Consider the following 16420-nt stretch of genomic DNA (forward strand, 5'->3'; position numbering starts at 1 on the left):
TGGGAGTCAGAGGTCATGGGTTTGAATCCCAGCTCCGCCGCTTGTCAGCTGTGTGATTTTGGGCAAGTCACTCCACTTTTCTGGGCCTCAGTTACCTCATCTGTAAAATGGGGGTGAAGACTGTGAGTCTCAAATGGGACCACGTGATGACCTTGTATCTACCCCAGCGTTTAGAACAGTGCTTTGCACCTAGTAAGTGCTTAACAAATACCAACATTATTATCATTATTATTATTATCTTGGACCACGTGGAGCAAGGGTTAGCAGTCTATGGCTTGTGAGTTGTTTTTGACTCTTCTTGGAACCAAGTTCAAGCATAGACACCTCTCCGTGAGAGCCGTCACCCTTGTAGGCTTGGTACCCTGAAGACGCTACCGTTAGCTCTGCCTACAACTTCTTGGGCGGGAAGCACTAGTCGCCCCACCCCTCCAAGCAGGGAAGGGGCTGGAATGGAGCCAAGAAGATGGGCTCCCTTCTTTGCTCTCTGTCAAACCAAGTGGTCCCAACCAGCCCAGGGACCGGTGTGGTTTAAGTGGAGCAAAAATGACTCGTGAGAGCAAAAATGACATTTCAACTTGAAAAAAAGCCTGAATGAATTCATTCCCCACCTACTTGCTGGGACTTTTAAATGACCTGGTTAAGGCAGGCGTGTGTAATTTTTGTTTCGAATGCTACTGTGATCCTCTCCATGATTTCAAACACCTGGAGGCGGTGCTTGATACATTCCTAGTTGAGACTGCCTCTGTATGCCATCTTTGGAATGGCCAAGCGAAGGCTCTGTGGAAGAAAAGCCAGCACATACCATTTCCCCTCGGACCATTTTCAGTGTTGTACATGAAATGACCATGTGTCATTCCAAGGTGCACAACTGCCCTAGTTCAAGAACATTCCCAACTAAATTAAGCCTGATTTATTTTTACAACACATAGCTTAGCCAAGTCCTCTAAGCTCTTTACAGTGAAACAAACATGGGACCTGCAGCTAAAATCTTAAAAGGGTAAATACAGGAATAAAATCAGAAATGAAATTCTAGGGATTCTGAGTGTAGACCAGATACTGAAGTTGGAGATTTGTTCTGCTCCCTTTGGCACTCCAATTGTATCCAGGCTGCATTTTTTTCTTCTAAGAAGAAACTATATTTCTTGCTTTTCATTGAGGAAGAGGAAGTCTTGCTAGTTTATTGAGGCTAGCAGAGGATAGGGAGAATGGTAAGAAACAGCAGCATGGTTTAGAAGAGAATCTTATTATGAGAAGCAGCTTGACTTCTCATGGACAAGAGCATAGACAAGGGAGTCAGAGATTGTGGGTTCTAATCCCAGCTCTGCCACTTATCAGCTGTGTGACTTTGGGCAAGTCACTTTACTTTTCTGGGCCTCTGTTACCTCATCTGTAAAATGGGGATTAAGACTGTGAGTCCCACGTGGGACAACTTATTTACCTTGTATCTACCTCAGCACTTTGAACAGTGCTTGGTACATAGTAAGCACTTAAAAGATTCCATCATAATTATTATTATTTCTTAGAAAGAGTATTGGGCCTGGGAGTCAGAGAATCTGGGTTCTAATCCAGCTCTGCCGCTTGCCTGCTGTGTGAACTTGGGCAAGTCACTTAACTTCTCTGTGCTTCAGTTACTTCATCTTTAAAATGGGTAACCAATACCTGGTCTCCCTCCTACTTGGACTGTGAGCCCCATGTGGGAAAGGGACTGTGGCTGACCTCACTGTCTTGTATTTATCCTGGGCTTCGTGCTTCATTCATGTTGTTCTTACTCATTTTTATGGTACTCGTTAAGCCCCAACTATGTGTCATGCACTGTTCTAAGCACTAGTGTAGGTACAAGTTAAGCACGTTGGACACATGGGGCTCACGTTAAGGGCTATTTTAATAGCAGTGTCCAATTAACAAGCACCAGATTCCTTGCTTAAAGACCACTGACATCAGTTCTATGAGTGCCGTTATTATTATTCTAGAGCCAGGGCTGGGGGGACGGCTCGCACAATGGGAAAGAGACAAAGTATAGTTAAGTTTGTCTGGGAGAGGGGACCTGGGATGCAATGGGTAAATAATAGTAATAGTGATAATGATATTTGTTAAGCACTTACTATGTGCCAAGCACTGTTCTAAGTGCTGGGGGAGATACAAGATTATCAGGTTGTCCCAGGTGGGGCTCCCAGGCTTAGTCCCCATTTTACAGATGAGGCAACTGAGGCACAGAGAAGTGAAGTGATTTGCCCAAAGTCACACAGCTGACAAGAGGCGGAGCCGGGATTAGAACCCATGACTTCCGACTTCCAGGCCCGGGCTCTTTCCACCAAGCCAGGTCGCTTTTGGGAAGGCAAAGAGACACTCAAACTCCAGTTTATCTGAAAGCCTTCTTGCTGAGTTAAACAAGTTCACCCCTTTTGGTGTTGTGTATTGGAAACTCAACTGATAGCAGACAAAGGTTCTAATGTCGGCCCCACCACTGACTTTTGCTGGGTGAGTGACTTCAAATAATAGATCACTTTAACCCTATGTCTTTTGTTCTGTAAAGCGGGGTTAATGTCCCTGTGAAAACACTCTGGACTAAAGATACCTTCTCCAGGAGGCCTTCCCAGACTGAGCCCCCCCTTTCCTTCTGCTCCTCCTCCCCTCCCCATTGCCCCCTCTCCCTCCCCACAGCACTGTGCATATTTGTATATATTGTTTATTACTCTATTTATTTTGTTAATGATGTGTCTGTATCTATGATTCTATTTATCCTGATGATATCAACGCCAGACTACTTGGGGTTTTTTTGGTTTGGTTTTGCCCTGCTGTTTCCCCTTCTAGACTGTGAGCCCATTGTTGGGCAGGGATTGCCTCTTATCTGTTTCCCAATTGTAATAATAATAATAATAATAATAATAATGATGTTGGTATTTGTTAAGTGCTTACTATGTGCAAAGCACTGTTCTAAGCGCTGGGGTAGATACAGGGTAATCAGGTTGCCCCACGTGAGGCTCACAGTCCTCATCCCCATTTTACAGATGAGGTAACTGAGGCACAGAGAAGTTAAATGACTTGCCCACAGTCAAACAACTGACAAGTGGCAGAGCCAGGATTTGAACCCATGACCTCTGACTCCCAAGCCCGAGCTCTTTCCACTGAGCCACGCTGTTTAGTATATATATATATTTGTATGTATTATTTATTATTCTATTTATTTTCATTCATTCATTCAATAGTATTTATTGAGCGCTTACTGTGTACAGAGCACTGGACTAAGCGCTTGGAATGGACAAATCGGCAACAGATAGAGACAGTCCCTGCCCTTTGACGGGCTTACAGTCTAATCAGGGGAGACAGGCAGACAAGAACAATGGCAATAAATAGAGTCAAGGGGAAGATCATCTCATAAAAACAGTGGCAAATAAATAGAATCTGGGTAATGTACATCTCATTAAACAAAATAAACAAAATCATTGTTAATGATGTATCTATATCAATGATTCTATTTATCTTGATGATATCGACGCCCGACTACTTGGGTTTTTTTGTTGGATTTTGCCCTGCTGTCTCCCCCGTTTGGACTGTGAGCCCATTGTTGGGCAGGGATTGTCTCTTATCTGTTGCCTAACTGTACTCTCTCTGTGGCCCAGTTGTCCATTCCAAGTGCTTAGTCCAATGCTCTGCACATAGTAAGCGCTCAATAAATACGGCTGAATGAATTTCAGTCTGCTCTTTGGGCAGCGTGGCTCAGTGGAAAGAGCCCGGGCTGGGGAGTCAGAGGTCATGGGTTCGAATCCCATTCTGCCACTTCATTCATTCAATAGTATTTATTGAGCGCTTACTATGTGCAGAGCACTGTACTAAGCGCTTGGAATGAACAAGTCGGCAACAGATAGAGACAGTCCCTGCCGTTTGTCAGCTGTGGTACTGTGGGCCAGTCACTTCACTGGCCCTCAGTTCCCTCATCTGCAAAACGGGGATGAAGCCTGGGAGCACCACGTGGGACAACCTGATGACCCTGTATCCACCCCAGCGCTTAGAACAGTGCTCTGCACATAGTAAGCGCTTAACAAATACCAACATTATTATTAGTAAGCGCTTAACAAATACCAACATTATTATTAATAAGTCAGACTTTGGCACTGGCAAAAACTACTGTCATGAGTTCGAATCCCAGCTCTGCCATTTGTCAGCTGTGTGACTGTGGGCAAGTCACTTCACTTCTCTGTGCTTCAGTGACCTCATCTGTAAAATGGGGATTAAGACTGTGAGCCCCATGTGGGGCAGCTTAACCCTCTTTTCCCCCCATTTCCCTCTGCTCCTCCCCCTCTCCCTTCCCATCCCCTCAGCACTGTACTCGTCTGCTCAACTGTATAAATTTTCATTACCCTATTTATTTTGTTAATGAAATGTACATCGCCTTGATTCTATTTAGTTGCCATTGTTTTTACGAGATGTTCTTCCCCTTGACTCTATTTATTGCCATTGTTCTTGTCTGTCCGTCTCCCCCGATTAGACTGTAAACCCGTCAAACGGCCGGGACTGTCTCTATCTGTTGCCGACTTGTTCATTCCAAGCGCTTAGTACAGTGCTCTGCACATAGTAAGCGCTCAATAAATACTATTGAATGAATGAACAGTAAGCGCTCAATAAATACTATTGAATGAATGACAACCTGATTCCCCGGTGTCTCCCCTCAGCGCTTAGAACAGTGCTCTGCACAGAGTAAGCGCTTAACAAATACCAACATTATTATTATTACTGGCTAAGCATGGAGAAGCAGCGTGGCTCAGTGGAAAGAGCCTGGGCTTGGGAGTCAGAGGTCGTGGGTTCTAATCCCCGCTCTGCCACTTGTCAGCTGTGTGACTGTGGGCAAGTCACTTCACTTCCCTGTGCCTCAGTTCCCTCATCTGTAAAATGGACACTAAGACTGTGAGCCCCACGTGGGACAACCTGATTCCCCTGTGTCTACCCCAGCGCTTAACAAATACCAACATTATCATTATTATTATCCCCAGGCTGGTCAGGGACAAGGCCTTAGCAACACACCACACACCCACACCCCCCCCCCCCACCACGTGACCCTGCCTTTTCTCCCCTCCGCCCCCGCGGTGCCCGACGGGAAACGTAGTCCCGCTGGGGCTGCGGACCGCGTTTGCGCGTGCGCCGGGCCGGAGGGCCCTGAACTACAGTTCCCGGCGGGCGCCGCGGCGCGGGGGCGTCACGTGACCCGGGCCCCGGCGGCGCCATGGCGGCCCCCGCGCTGCGGTGCCGGCCTTTGGGGCGCCTTGGCCGCTCGCACCTTGTGAGGGACGCGATGGCGGCGGGGGGCAGGGGGAGGAGCTCTGCGGTCCGGGAGCCCAGCAACATGGGGTATACCATCGCTCTTGACCGCAGTTTAGAGGGCGGGGGTGGAAAAAAACAACCCCGGCCCTCCGAGCCCTGATGATCGAGCGCCTACTGTGTGCTAAGCACTGTTCCAAGCGCTGGGGTAGCTCCGGGGGAAGCGGGATGCCCCGCGTGGGGCTCCCAGTCTTCATCCCCACTTTCCAGATGAGGGAACTGAGGCCCAGAGAAGCGAGGTGACTTGCCCAAGGTCACACAGCTGACTGTTGTGGCTCAGTGGAAAGAATCCGGGCTTGGGAGGCCGAGGTCATGGGTTCGAATCCCGGCCCTGCCACTTGTCAGCCGGGTGACTGTGGGCGAGTCACTTCACTTCTCTGGGCCTCAGTTCCCTCCTCTGTAAAAAGGGGATTAACTGTGAGCCTCACGTGGGACCACCTGATCACCCTGGATCTCCCCCAGTGCAGAGTAAGCCCTTAACAAATACCAAAAAAAAATTGTTGCCGATTTGTCCATTCCAAGCGCTTAGTACAGTGCTCTGCACATAGCGCTCAGTAAATGCTATAGAAAGAAAGAAAAGGACAAGCGGCGGGGGAGGGATTAGAACCCACGACCTCTGATTCCCAATCCCGTGCTCTTAATAATAATAATGTTGGTATTTGTTAAGCGCTTACTGTGTGCCAAGCACTGTTCTAAGCGCTGGGGTAATCAGGTTGTCCCGCGTGGGGCTCACAGATTTCATCCCCATTTGACAGATGAGGGAGCTGAGGCCCAGAGAAGTGACGTGACTTGCCCGAGGTCACAGAGCTGATGTGGCAGGGGAGGGGTTAGAACCCACGACTTGTGACTCCCCAACCTTTGCTCTTAATAATGATGTTGGTGTCTGTTAAGAGCTTGCTATGTGCAGAGCACTGTTCAAAGCTCTGGGGTAGGTACAGGGTCATCAGCTTGTCCCACCTGGGGTTCACAGTCTTCATCCCCATTTTACAGATGAGGGAACTGAGGCCCAGAGAAGCTAAGTGACTTTCCCAAGGTCACACAGCTGGCAAGTGGCGGGGGAGGAATTAGAACCCACGACTTGTGACTCCCCAACCTTTGCTCTTAATAATGTGGGTATTTGTTAAGAGCTTGCTATATGCCGAGCACTGTTCTAAGCGCTGGGGTAGATACAGGGTAAGGCAATTTTAGTGATAAGGTGTAGGGGGAGTGGAGCGAGCCCGAGCCCGAGGGATGGGAGGGCATCCCAACCAGGCGATGGGATGCAAAAGCCACCCTAGGCAGCTTGCCCAAATTGATTGCCCAAAGGGGAACGCCAGTGTCTGAAAGAAATCTGCAGAATCCTCCACGGGGGCTGAAAAGACGTTTGCAATCAATCCCCAAATATTCGCAATAGCAGCATTGCTGCAGCAGCGTGGCTCAGTGGCAAGAGCCTGGACTTGGGAGTCAGAGGTCGTGGGTTCTAATCCTCTGACTGCCAGGCCCGTGCTGTATCCACTGCGCCATTTGAGAAGAACTGTAAAGATGAAGAGAGCTGTGGGAAGTACCGTCGGTCACTCGATTGTATTTGAGTGCTTGCTTTGTGCAGAGCACTGTACTAAACACTTAATAATGTTGGTATTTGTTAAGCGCTTACTATGTGCCGAGCACTGTTCTAAGCGCTGGGGGAGATACAGGGTAATCAGGTTGTCCCAGGTGAGGCTCACAGTTAATCCCTATTTTACAGATGAGGTAACTGAGGCACAGAGAAGTGAAGTGACTTGCCCACAGTCACACAGCTGCTAACAGAGTTGGTAGACACATTGCCTTCCCACAGTGAGTTTACAGTATCATAAAGGAAGGAATATAAATGAGTAGTAATACTTTGAACAAATTAACGGTCATTCCAATCATCTGTGAAAGGGCAGGCCCTTGAATTTAAGTGTCGATAAAGTCAAAACGCTTTGGGGGATAAAGTTGCATTTGATGTTTGCATAATATTCGTTCGGGGATCATTCCAGGGTGGAGCATCGTCTCTGTGTGTCAACCATCCTTTCTGAAATTGTATTTACAAGCAGTTTTTGCTATAAAGATGAGTTTACATAGATATAAAGCAATTAAGTACTAAGGAATTGCCTAGAAGCCCAAGGCTGGTGGGCTGTTTTATGAGACTTGATACTTCATTTGCGATTATTTCTCTATTAGTAGCCTCTTAACGTGTATGTTAATTCTAGGGGTTGTACTTCAGATTGCCTTCCTAGGTTTATAGCAGCATGCGAGTAATATAGAAAAATGCCATTGAAAAGTCATCCAGGCCTTTGACACCTGGTATTCATATTAGATTTGCTGTGGGGTGCCAAATTTTGGTTTTCTCATATAACCCTCCTGCTTCAACTCTAGACTATCCCCTAAATGATATGTAATAAAAATATTTTATTTCTCTTACACTGTTGCAAGTTTTTCAATATAGATTAATTCTGATTTCGCTGCCAGTAAATGCCTGGTTATAGCCCTCCCAAAAATGAAGTTAGTACAAGTAGAAAGTTAACTTTTTGATTGGTTTGGTCTTTCAAATGTTCCTGTGAGGTGAAAAGATCAGATCTATAATCAAATTTTTGCTCTTTCCAGAGTGGCCAAATGGGCAGCTGTGGTGGGGCTGGAAATTCACGCCCAGATCTGTTCCAACTCAAAGCTTTTCTCCGGATCTCAAGTCCAGTTCACAGCACCTCCTAATTCTTTGGTGTCTTTCTTTGATGCGTCTCTCCCGGGAACTCTGCCGGTAAGTTAGATATTTAATGCTAATTTTACTGATGTAGCGTTCCTCGGCGATGAAGATTTCCGTGTCCAATGCAGGAAGGTATCCAGGCCCCAGTCTCGAATAATGATAAGGGGACATTGGATTTTCTCAACCAAGCCTGAAGCTGCCAGGGTTCCAGTGTGGGTCCGCACTCCAATTCGGTGTAGCAAAGAGGAAATAAGGATTTTATTGGGAGGGTCTAGAGAGAAGGGGGAGGAGTGTGACCTAATGGAGAAAGCATAGGCCTGGGATGTCAGAGGACCCGGGTTCTCAATCCAGCTCTGCCACCTCTCTGCTGTGTGACCTTGGACAGGTCACTTCTCTGTGCCTCAGTTTCCTCATCTGTATAATGGAGATTAAATCCTATTCCCTCCTACTTAGACTGTGAGCCCTGTGTAGGACAGGGACGATGTCCAACATGATTATCTTGTATCCACCCCAGGGCTTAGTAAAGACCATGATTATTATTATTATTATGATCATTTTAATCATTCTTGTGGTGTCTGAGGGTGGTGTTTCAGACCTTGGGACCCCAGAAACAGTTTCAGGAGAGCCAGAACCCTGAGCTGGAGCCCTGTAGTCCTCCTCAACTCCTCTTTCTGGCCTTTGTGCCCGCTTTAAAAGGGGAAGACTAGGGAACCGGGGTAGCATCCGGTGCTGGTGGATCACCTGTGGGTCAGCAATCACTCGGCTAGTCCGTTGGGTCTGCCCTGGCTCAGAGGAGCCTGGGGTTTCCTTAGAAAATGTTCGAATGACAGTGTGATGATCGGGTTTCTGTTTCATCTCCAAACACTCTACGTTGTTCTCGACTCTCCTGCCTTCATCCCCTTGCTCACACTCTTCGATCGGCTAGGAACTCCCTCCCCAAATCCTCCAGACCTTAGCTCTCCTCACGTTCAAAACCCTAACCCTAAGAGCCCACCTCCCCCAATAGATCTGTTAAACTCATTTGTCTTCTCAAGCACTTACATACTTAACTATACCCATTTTCAACACCATTTTTTGTGGTATCTGCTAAGCGCTTACTATGTACCAGGAACTCTACTAAGCGTTGGGGTAGATACAAGCTAATCAGGTTAGTTTAATGAGGGAGAAAGACAAAAATTATTTGGCGAGAGAAAGCAGGAGGAAGAACACATAGAAGGAAGCAGTACAAACCCATCTGGATGAAACAGCTGAACAAATAAATATATAAATACATAAAAATGTACATGTACAGGAGTACTGAGGGCAAGGGAATGCCAAACTTGGACTTTACATAAATTTCTACCGCATGAGAGATGACTTGAATGGCCATGTTCACGTAATCCTGAAGTCCTAAATTGATATCGCTGTGGCTTCAGGATTCCCTTCCAGTGTCAGACATGGGTCTGAAGAATTTCTTTGCATATTTATATTTCATTTTGGCTCCAGGATGTAATGAGAGACCGCTTATAAAGGTGTCAGGAGCAAGTGCTCTAATTATTTTATGTGGATCAATGCTCAAGGCTTAGAAGTAGCTCAAATCTTTCAGTTTTTTATGGTATTTGTTGAGCACTTATTGTGTTCCTGGTACTGTACTAAGCGCTTAGATACATGATAATCAGGTTGGACACAGTCCCTGCCCCACATGGGGCACACAGTTTTAATCCCCATTTTACAGATGAGGTAAATGAAGCACAGAGCAGTTAAGTGACTTACACAAGGTCACACAGCAAACAAGTGGTGGAGCCGGGATTAGTACCTAGATCCTCTGACCCCCAGGCCCTTGCTGTATCCACTAGCCCATGCTGCTTCCCTCCCAAGATATCCCAAAATAAGCGTTAACTGCTTAATTTATATAAATGCAGTCATTCCTACTACAGCGCTTCTCCTTGGTTCGGTCAGGCAGTCACATTCTGTCGCCGGATGCTGATGTCAGTCCCTGGAATGGGTCACTATTTTATTCGGTGCTTCCTAAGCATCTAGTATAGTGCCCCGCACCAAAAGGGTGCTCAATAAATGCCGTTGCTGGTACTGTTGATATTAATGTAGGTAAAAGTGTGTTATTTCCCTGTACGTACTCTGGTAAATGGTATCCCCCTGGGAAGCATGGTACTGGACATTGGTGATCTCTCTAGGCCCCATCTGTCTCTATGATGCTCTCCCTAGGTGTAGTCTAGGAGTTAAAAGAAAAATACAAGAGAGAAGCTCTTCTATCCAGAAGCTCGCCGTCTGTGGAGAGAGGCCAAACACAAATATTAAAAAAAACAAAAAAAACAAGTATTCCTAAAGTCAGAAACATTCACACAGAACCAAGACCCAAGAACACAAATGACAGCAATAAATAATCAACTTGTCCAGCATTTCTGGAGTGAGAAGCAGTATGGCCTATTGGATAGAACATGGGCATGGGAGTGAAAAGGACTTGGGTTCTAATCCCAACTCTGCCACTCATCTGCTGTGAGACCTTGGACAAGTGACTTAACGTCTATGTGCCTCAGTTCCCTCATCTGTAAAATGGGAGTTTTTACGGTGACCCCAGTGTGGGAAAGGGACTGTGCCCAACCTGATTAGTTTGTATGTACCCCAGTGTTTAGTACAGTGCCTGGCACATAGTAAGCACTTAACAAATACCATGAAAAGTTGGGAGGTGGCATTCGGAGCCCGGTGCGATTAATTTGGAAATGACTCTCAGAAAAGATGAATTTTATTAGATTTTTAAGAAGGGAAAAGAGTAAGTCATTTGTAAGCAGGGAGAGAGAAAGGTGCAATTTCCACAAAGTTCTATCGTCTGTCTAAACTGCTGCTACTGCTCCAGATCTCATAATAGTATAATAATACTAATAATTGTGGTATTTAAGTGCCCACTATGTGCCAAGCATTGTACTAAGAGCTGGGGTAGAAGTAAGATAATCAAGTCAGATCCAGTCCCTGTCCCACATGGGGCTGACAATCTAATCTCCTGAACTGGACAAAGCTTGTGTGCCCCCCACCTGATGGTCTTAGGGGTGGAGGCATCTTCCCTGTTTCCTAAATCTCCCTTTCAGAGACCCAAAGTGCTCTCTCCCTAACTGGCCCATGTCCATGACTTGCTCTGGATCAATTTTCTGGCTTTCATATGCTGGAGGCACCTTCCCTTTCTCAAGGCTCTGATACTCAGAGGAACAAAGAAAGGGGAGGATTCAAGGGAAGAGGAAAATCCAGCAGAGAAAATAAAAATTTGCTTGTCTTCCTCTCCACAACTCTCTTCCGTTACCTTTCGAATAAGTCAATCGGTGGAATTTATTGAGCACCCACTGGGTTGCGTGCACCGTACTAGTAGCGTGGAGGAGGACAATATAAGAGAATTGTTATATATGTTCCCTTCCCACAGGGAGCTTACAGTCTAGAGCCAACGTTTATTGGTCACTCACAGGATCCATTTTTCTGGGTGATTTACAGGTTATTTCTGACTCTTTGGGAAAGCAGAAACTGAATATAGTGCAAAAAGTGAGTGAAAAGGAGACAAACAAAACTTGGACACAGACCAGGTATTTTTGCTAGTTCCATCCAGAGAGCTCTTCAGTGTTTTGCATATCTGCATTCAAACCGTATAGTACTCCCACTTCCCTTTTAGTCCCTAGCTGATCTCCCCAGAAGAACGTTTAGGGAAATAAAGCTTCAGCATTATTTTTGAAAGAATCATATATACACTGTCTTATAGGGAGTTACTTATTTTTTTTAAGAAATACACATGTGGATGAAGGGCATTATGCTCTAGCCATCAGATGCTGTTAGAGAGGATGATGTTATACTTAGGCTTAAGTGTTTAAAATGAAATTCATTTAGTGTTTATCAGAGAGAGAGAAACATATAGAAGGCAAAATAGAATCACATTCAAAATAGGACAAGAATGCTTGGTGCCTTTGATGCATTCATGCAGTGGAAAACCAGGCATCAAGTTCTGTACCCGAATTCTCTTGGGTCTTTGGTTTTTGGTAGTTCATTTGAAATCTCCGTACTCTGTTTTTGTGACTTATAATAGGAGCTGGTAATAAAAAATATGGCTTCAGCTCAAATATTTTTCTTTTAAAAGGCAGGTCGCTAACTTTGAAAATTGCAGGAGACTTTTTATCACCGGTCATGCATGGCCACGATGGCCGCCATCCATGAGTTTCTGTTTTATTACGATGTCACTGCAGATGCTTTGAGCGTTTCAGATTTTAGGTGGTTGGGTGGGGAAGGTGGAATTTATTGGAGCTACCTAGGAGGATGGAAATAGATTTTTAACTATGGAGTTTTCATTTTATTCTTATTCTGAGACTTAGGGTTAAAATAGCCTTATGCTTTTCTACCCTGTCTTTTTGCAGGCAGTGGAGAAAGTAAAAAAAAAAGAGAGAGAGAGAGAGAGAGAAAATCTAACCAGAATGCTGCAGTCTCCCAAGAGGAGACTGAAAATGGGGAAATACAGCATAGGATCTGGCCCCTGCAAGAGGAGGGGTCCGGGTGGTCTGCGCAAGTTCTCGACCCTGGCCAGGAGCCCTCATCGCACTAGCAGAGGGCAACGAGTGGAGCTGCCACGGGCAGCTCAAGCCTGAACGAAAATGAGTTGGATGGGGCTATGGCTGATGGTGCCAGGGGGCGTTAATTCCCTCCCCAGTCATTCAATCCATTAGTGGTATTTATTGCACGCTTATTGTGATTCGCACACTGTACTGAGCACTTGGGAGAGGACAGTACAGATGGTAGACATGGTCCTGAGAAGCAGTGTGGTTTGGGTGGAAAGAGCACGGGCTTGGGAGTCGGAGGTTGTGGGTTCTAATCCTGGTTCCGCCACTTATCAGCTGTGTGACTTTGGGCAAGTCACAACTTCTCCGTGCCTCACTTACCTCATCTGTAAAATGGGGATTAAAACTGTGAACCCCATGAGGGACAACCTGATTACCTTGTGGCTACCCCAGTGCTTAGAACAGTGCTTGGCACATAGTAAGCACTTAACAAATACTGTAATTATTGTTATCATTACAGTCTAGAGGGGAGGTGCAGTCTTTAAAATATAAAAGAAGGGAAGCAGTCGAACATAAGGATATGCACTTAAGTGATGTGGGGTTGGAGTTAAGGCGAGTTTACCCTAGAAGGTGCGATTAAGTGCGTGGGAGAGACAGTAGAGAGAGAAAATAGGTTCAGGGGATGAGAGCTTAATCCTGGAAGGCTTCTTGGAGGAGATATGACTTCAGTAGGGCTTTAAAGAAGAGGGGAGAGTTCCAGACAGGATGAGGGCATGAGCAAGGGAGTCAACGGCAGGTGAGCCGAAAAAGAGGGACTAATGTAGGTTAGTATTAGAGAAGTGTGACTCCACAATCCCTCCCTGGCTGAAAGGGCTGTGCCAGAGGTGGTGAATCCATTTTCATCCTGCAACAACCATTCCAGAACTCTTTCTTTTCCCAGAACCAAATTCCAGCCCGTTCTCTTTATTTCCAGCTCTGTTTCCAGGGTTCTGATTCTCCTCTGCAAATGTCCACCTATCCTTGGAGTTTGGTGAGCAGTTGTGTCACACTTCCATCAAATCATTCTACTTTAGGGTGAGAGAGGGGAGAAGGAGAGACTTGGATTACCCCACAGTTCAGCATGCTGGGGAGGTGGTTCTCTGATGACTAACTTCACTATCCCCTCCTAAAGTTCCCAGTAACACTGGCAGCCATTTTGTCCCAGATACAGATCACCAAAATGCCATCAGCCCTTGCTTTTCCAAATGACTCAGTGATTCCCTTGTGCCAATAGCAAAACCAGTATGAATACAGTGTTGTCTTCCAAGGTGAGAGGGCCCTGCCTGAATCACTGTTGGTTCCTCGCCTTAGACTGTAAGCTCGTCCTCTAGACTTTAAGCCTGTTGTGGGCAGGAAATGTATCTGTTATATTGTAGTCTCCCAAACACTTATTACAGTGCTCTGCATATAGTCAATAAATACGATTGATCCAGAGGAGAAGTGATCTTTTATCATTTGGTGCAGCCTGGGTGGCTGGAATCACCTCAGGCCAGTTTTCGGAATGAAACTGCAATATATTGGAAATGCAATTGATTCTGTCAAGCTATAGAAAACCAGAACAATAATTTCCAAGTGACATTATTCTAGACTGAGAGTAGAATGTGTGCCATTGCAATCCACATAGGACCCCTCTGGAGAGGTCATGGTGCTTTTCTGTAACATTAATCTCATTTTAGCAGATGAGGAAATTGAGACATTAATTGAGTTGCACAGGGTTTTGCAGAAACAAAGCGGCAGAAGTGCTTGAAACCACCAGGCTGGATATTTTTCTACAGCATTTGTTCATTGTTAATTTCAAACAAAACATAAGTGAATTCTTCCTTTATAGCTGCTTGTAAACATTTAAGATGCTTGTAGTTACCCATAACCTTTCTTGGCTTATCAGCAGTCAGCTGTTTGAGCTGCCACGCTTCTAGTCTTCTCCAACTCTCTTTCTCCATACAGGAAATTTAACATTTTCTATGTATCTCCAAATTAGAATTTTGAACCATTGACTGTTGATGGCCATGTTTCTCTTATCCCACTTCCACTATACAGCTGCACTGTTGGTCTCTTTGGATCTCAGGGGTTAAACACACTTCTTCAGTAGCAAACTTTCAAAATTGTATTAAAACTAAAGTTGATAGTGGTTTAAAATTATAAATCTCCTTTAAAGGAACCCAAGTGAGTACAAATTAATGCTTTTTAACCCCATAAAATAATGGATGTGGATGGGTGAATGGAAGCAAAAGCTTCTGTAGTGACACAAAGTCTATCTTTGAACTGGAAAAAATCCATTCTTTACAAACAGGCATATTCTTTTCCTAGTATGAAAATCAGCAGTACTCTTTGCATTCTCTGGACTTAATGTGACTGCCAAAACAAAACCTCCTCTCCAGACCAGAAGTGAAAGAATTAAAGGCTAGTCCTAAACACAGATCAGAAGTTAAAATGTATTCTTAGTCAGAAGTCATATGAATTAAAGAGGTATTTCTGCTAGCGTGTGGTCTTTCAAGGCTCCATTTGGAGAGACTACTACAGAAACCTGGAAGAACACAATTACCGTAACATGGTTGTGAATGGACTGTACCTAAATTGGGGCTGCTTGCAGGAATGCTTCATAAAACTTGCTTCGATTAGGATCACTGAATCAGATGGTCACACTATTATCAGTACTTAGTTAGTGTACCTCAGAAACCAGTATACAACTATTTAACGTTCATTCATTCATTTATTCATTCAAAAGTATTTATTGAGCATTTACTATGTGTAGAGCACTGTACTAAGCACTTGGAATGTACAATTCGCCAACACAGTCTAAACAGGGGAGACAGACAGCAAAGCAAAGCAGAACAAAACAAAAACAAGACAACATCATCAAGATTAATAGAACCAAGGAGATATACACCTTATTAACAAAATAAATAGAGTAATAAATAATATATACAAATGAGCACAATGCTGAAGGGAGGGGAAGTGGGAAGAGCAGAGGATGAGGGCAGGGAGGGAAGTGGGAGCAGAGGGTAAGTGGAGCTCAGTCTGGGAAGGCCTCCTGGAAGAGGTTCACCCATCATTTTCTGTGAATGGTGAGCTTTGGGCATTTGTAAACTGGTCACCCATGTGGTCCTAACAAGCTCCAGATTAAATTTTAGAGAAAGAGTTAGAAAAGGCAGACTTCTTGAAAAAGTGGGGTTTTTTGTTTGTTTTTCACAGCACTCTTGAATTTCATCCAGCCATCTTTACTATTTTGGTTGTTTTTGAATCATTTTCTCTCTAACCTCCAATTTCTCATTAAAATAATAGTTTACACATTACGATTTTTTGGTAGCCATAGGGTTTTACAGTAACGCAAATATTGTGTTGTGGAGGGAGAGAGAGAAGTAACAACCGTACTGATGTACAATCCTATCATGAAAGTAGATAGGGCTGAAGTTAAGTGACACTGCATTCCATAGTTTGAGCGTGTGAAAAAAGCTCCTTGCTTCCCTGGTGTATTGTTCCCCAACTAGGGCCTGTCTCTCTTTTCAAGCCTTTCTCTTGGTGTCCTGATTTTCACAAAGCCTCTTCACTCAAGGAGAGAGGACTTTCTCCACTTGCTGCTATGTGCCTGCTGTGGTGATTTCCCAACAGACCACTGCCAGAGCATGTTTTTTAAGACTCTGCATCACTGGGTCTTTAAAACATTGGTTCTGCTCCCCTTTCTTGCTTGGGTCCTCTTTTGGCTGACCTCTATTTGAACCTTCTTGGGTAAACTGCTTCTGTCCGTTCTCTTAGCATCACCTATCCAAGACAACTGGGTTGTATGAACATTGCTTCAGAGCTGGTAAGCTGGCAGTGTTTCTGGACCTTGTTATTGGTACTCTTGTTC

General features: G+C 45.0%; 1 protein-coding gene across 1 annotated transcript in view; it reads left to right on the forward strand.

Annotated features, from left to right (window-relative positions):
* Positions 1-5205: 5205 nt before the first annotated feature.
* GATB (glutamyl-tRNA amidotransferase subunit B) overlaps positions 5206-16420 on the forward strand; it is a 69073-nt gene continuing 57858 nt past the window's right edge. The window contains exons 1-2 of the mRNA XM_001511570.4: positions 5206-5343; positions 7918-8068. Of these exons, the coding sequence (XP_001511620.3) occupies positions 5219-5343; positions 7918-8068 (276 nt within the window). The 5' untranslated portion in view covers positions 5206-5218. The remainder of the gene's footprint in view (positions 5344-7917; positions 8069-16420) is intronic.

This window comes from Ornithorhynchus anatinus, chromosome 12 (genome assembly GCF_004115215.2).
Source record: "Ornithorhynchus anatinus isolate Pmale09 chromosome 12, mOrnAna1.pri.v4, whole genome shotgun sequence".
Classification (NCBI taxonomy): domain Eukaryota; kingdom Metazoa; phylum Chordata; class Mammalia; order Monotremata; family Ornithorhynchidae; genus Ornithorhynchus; species Ornithorhynchus anatinus.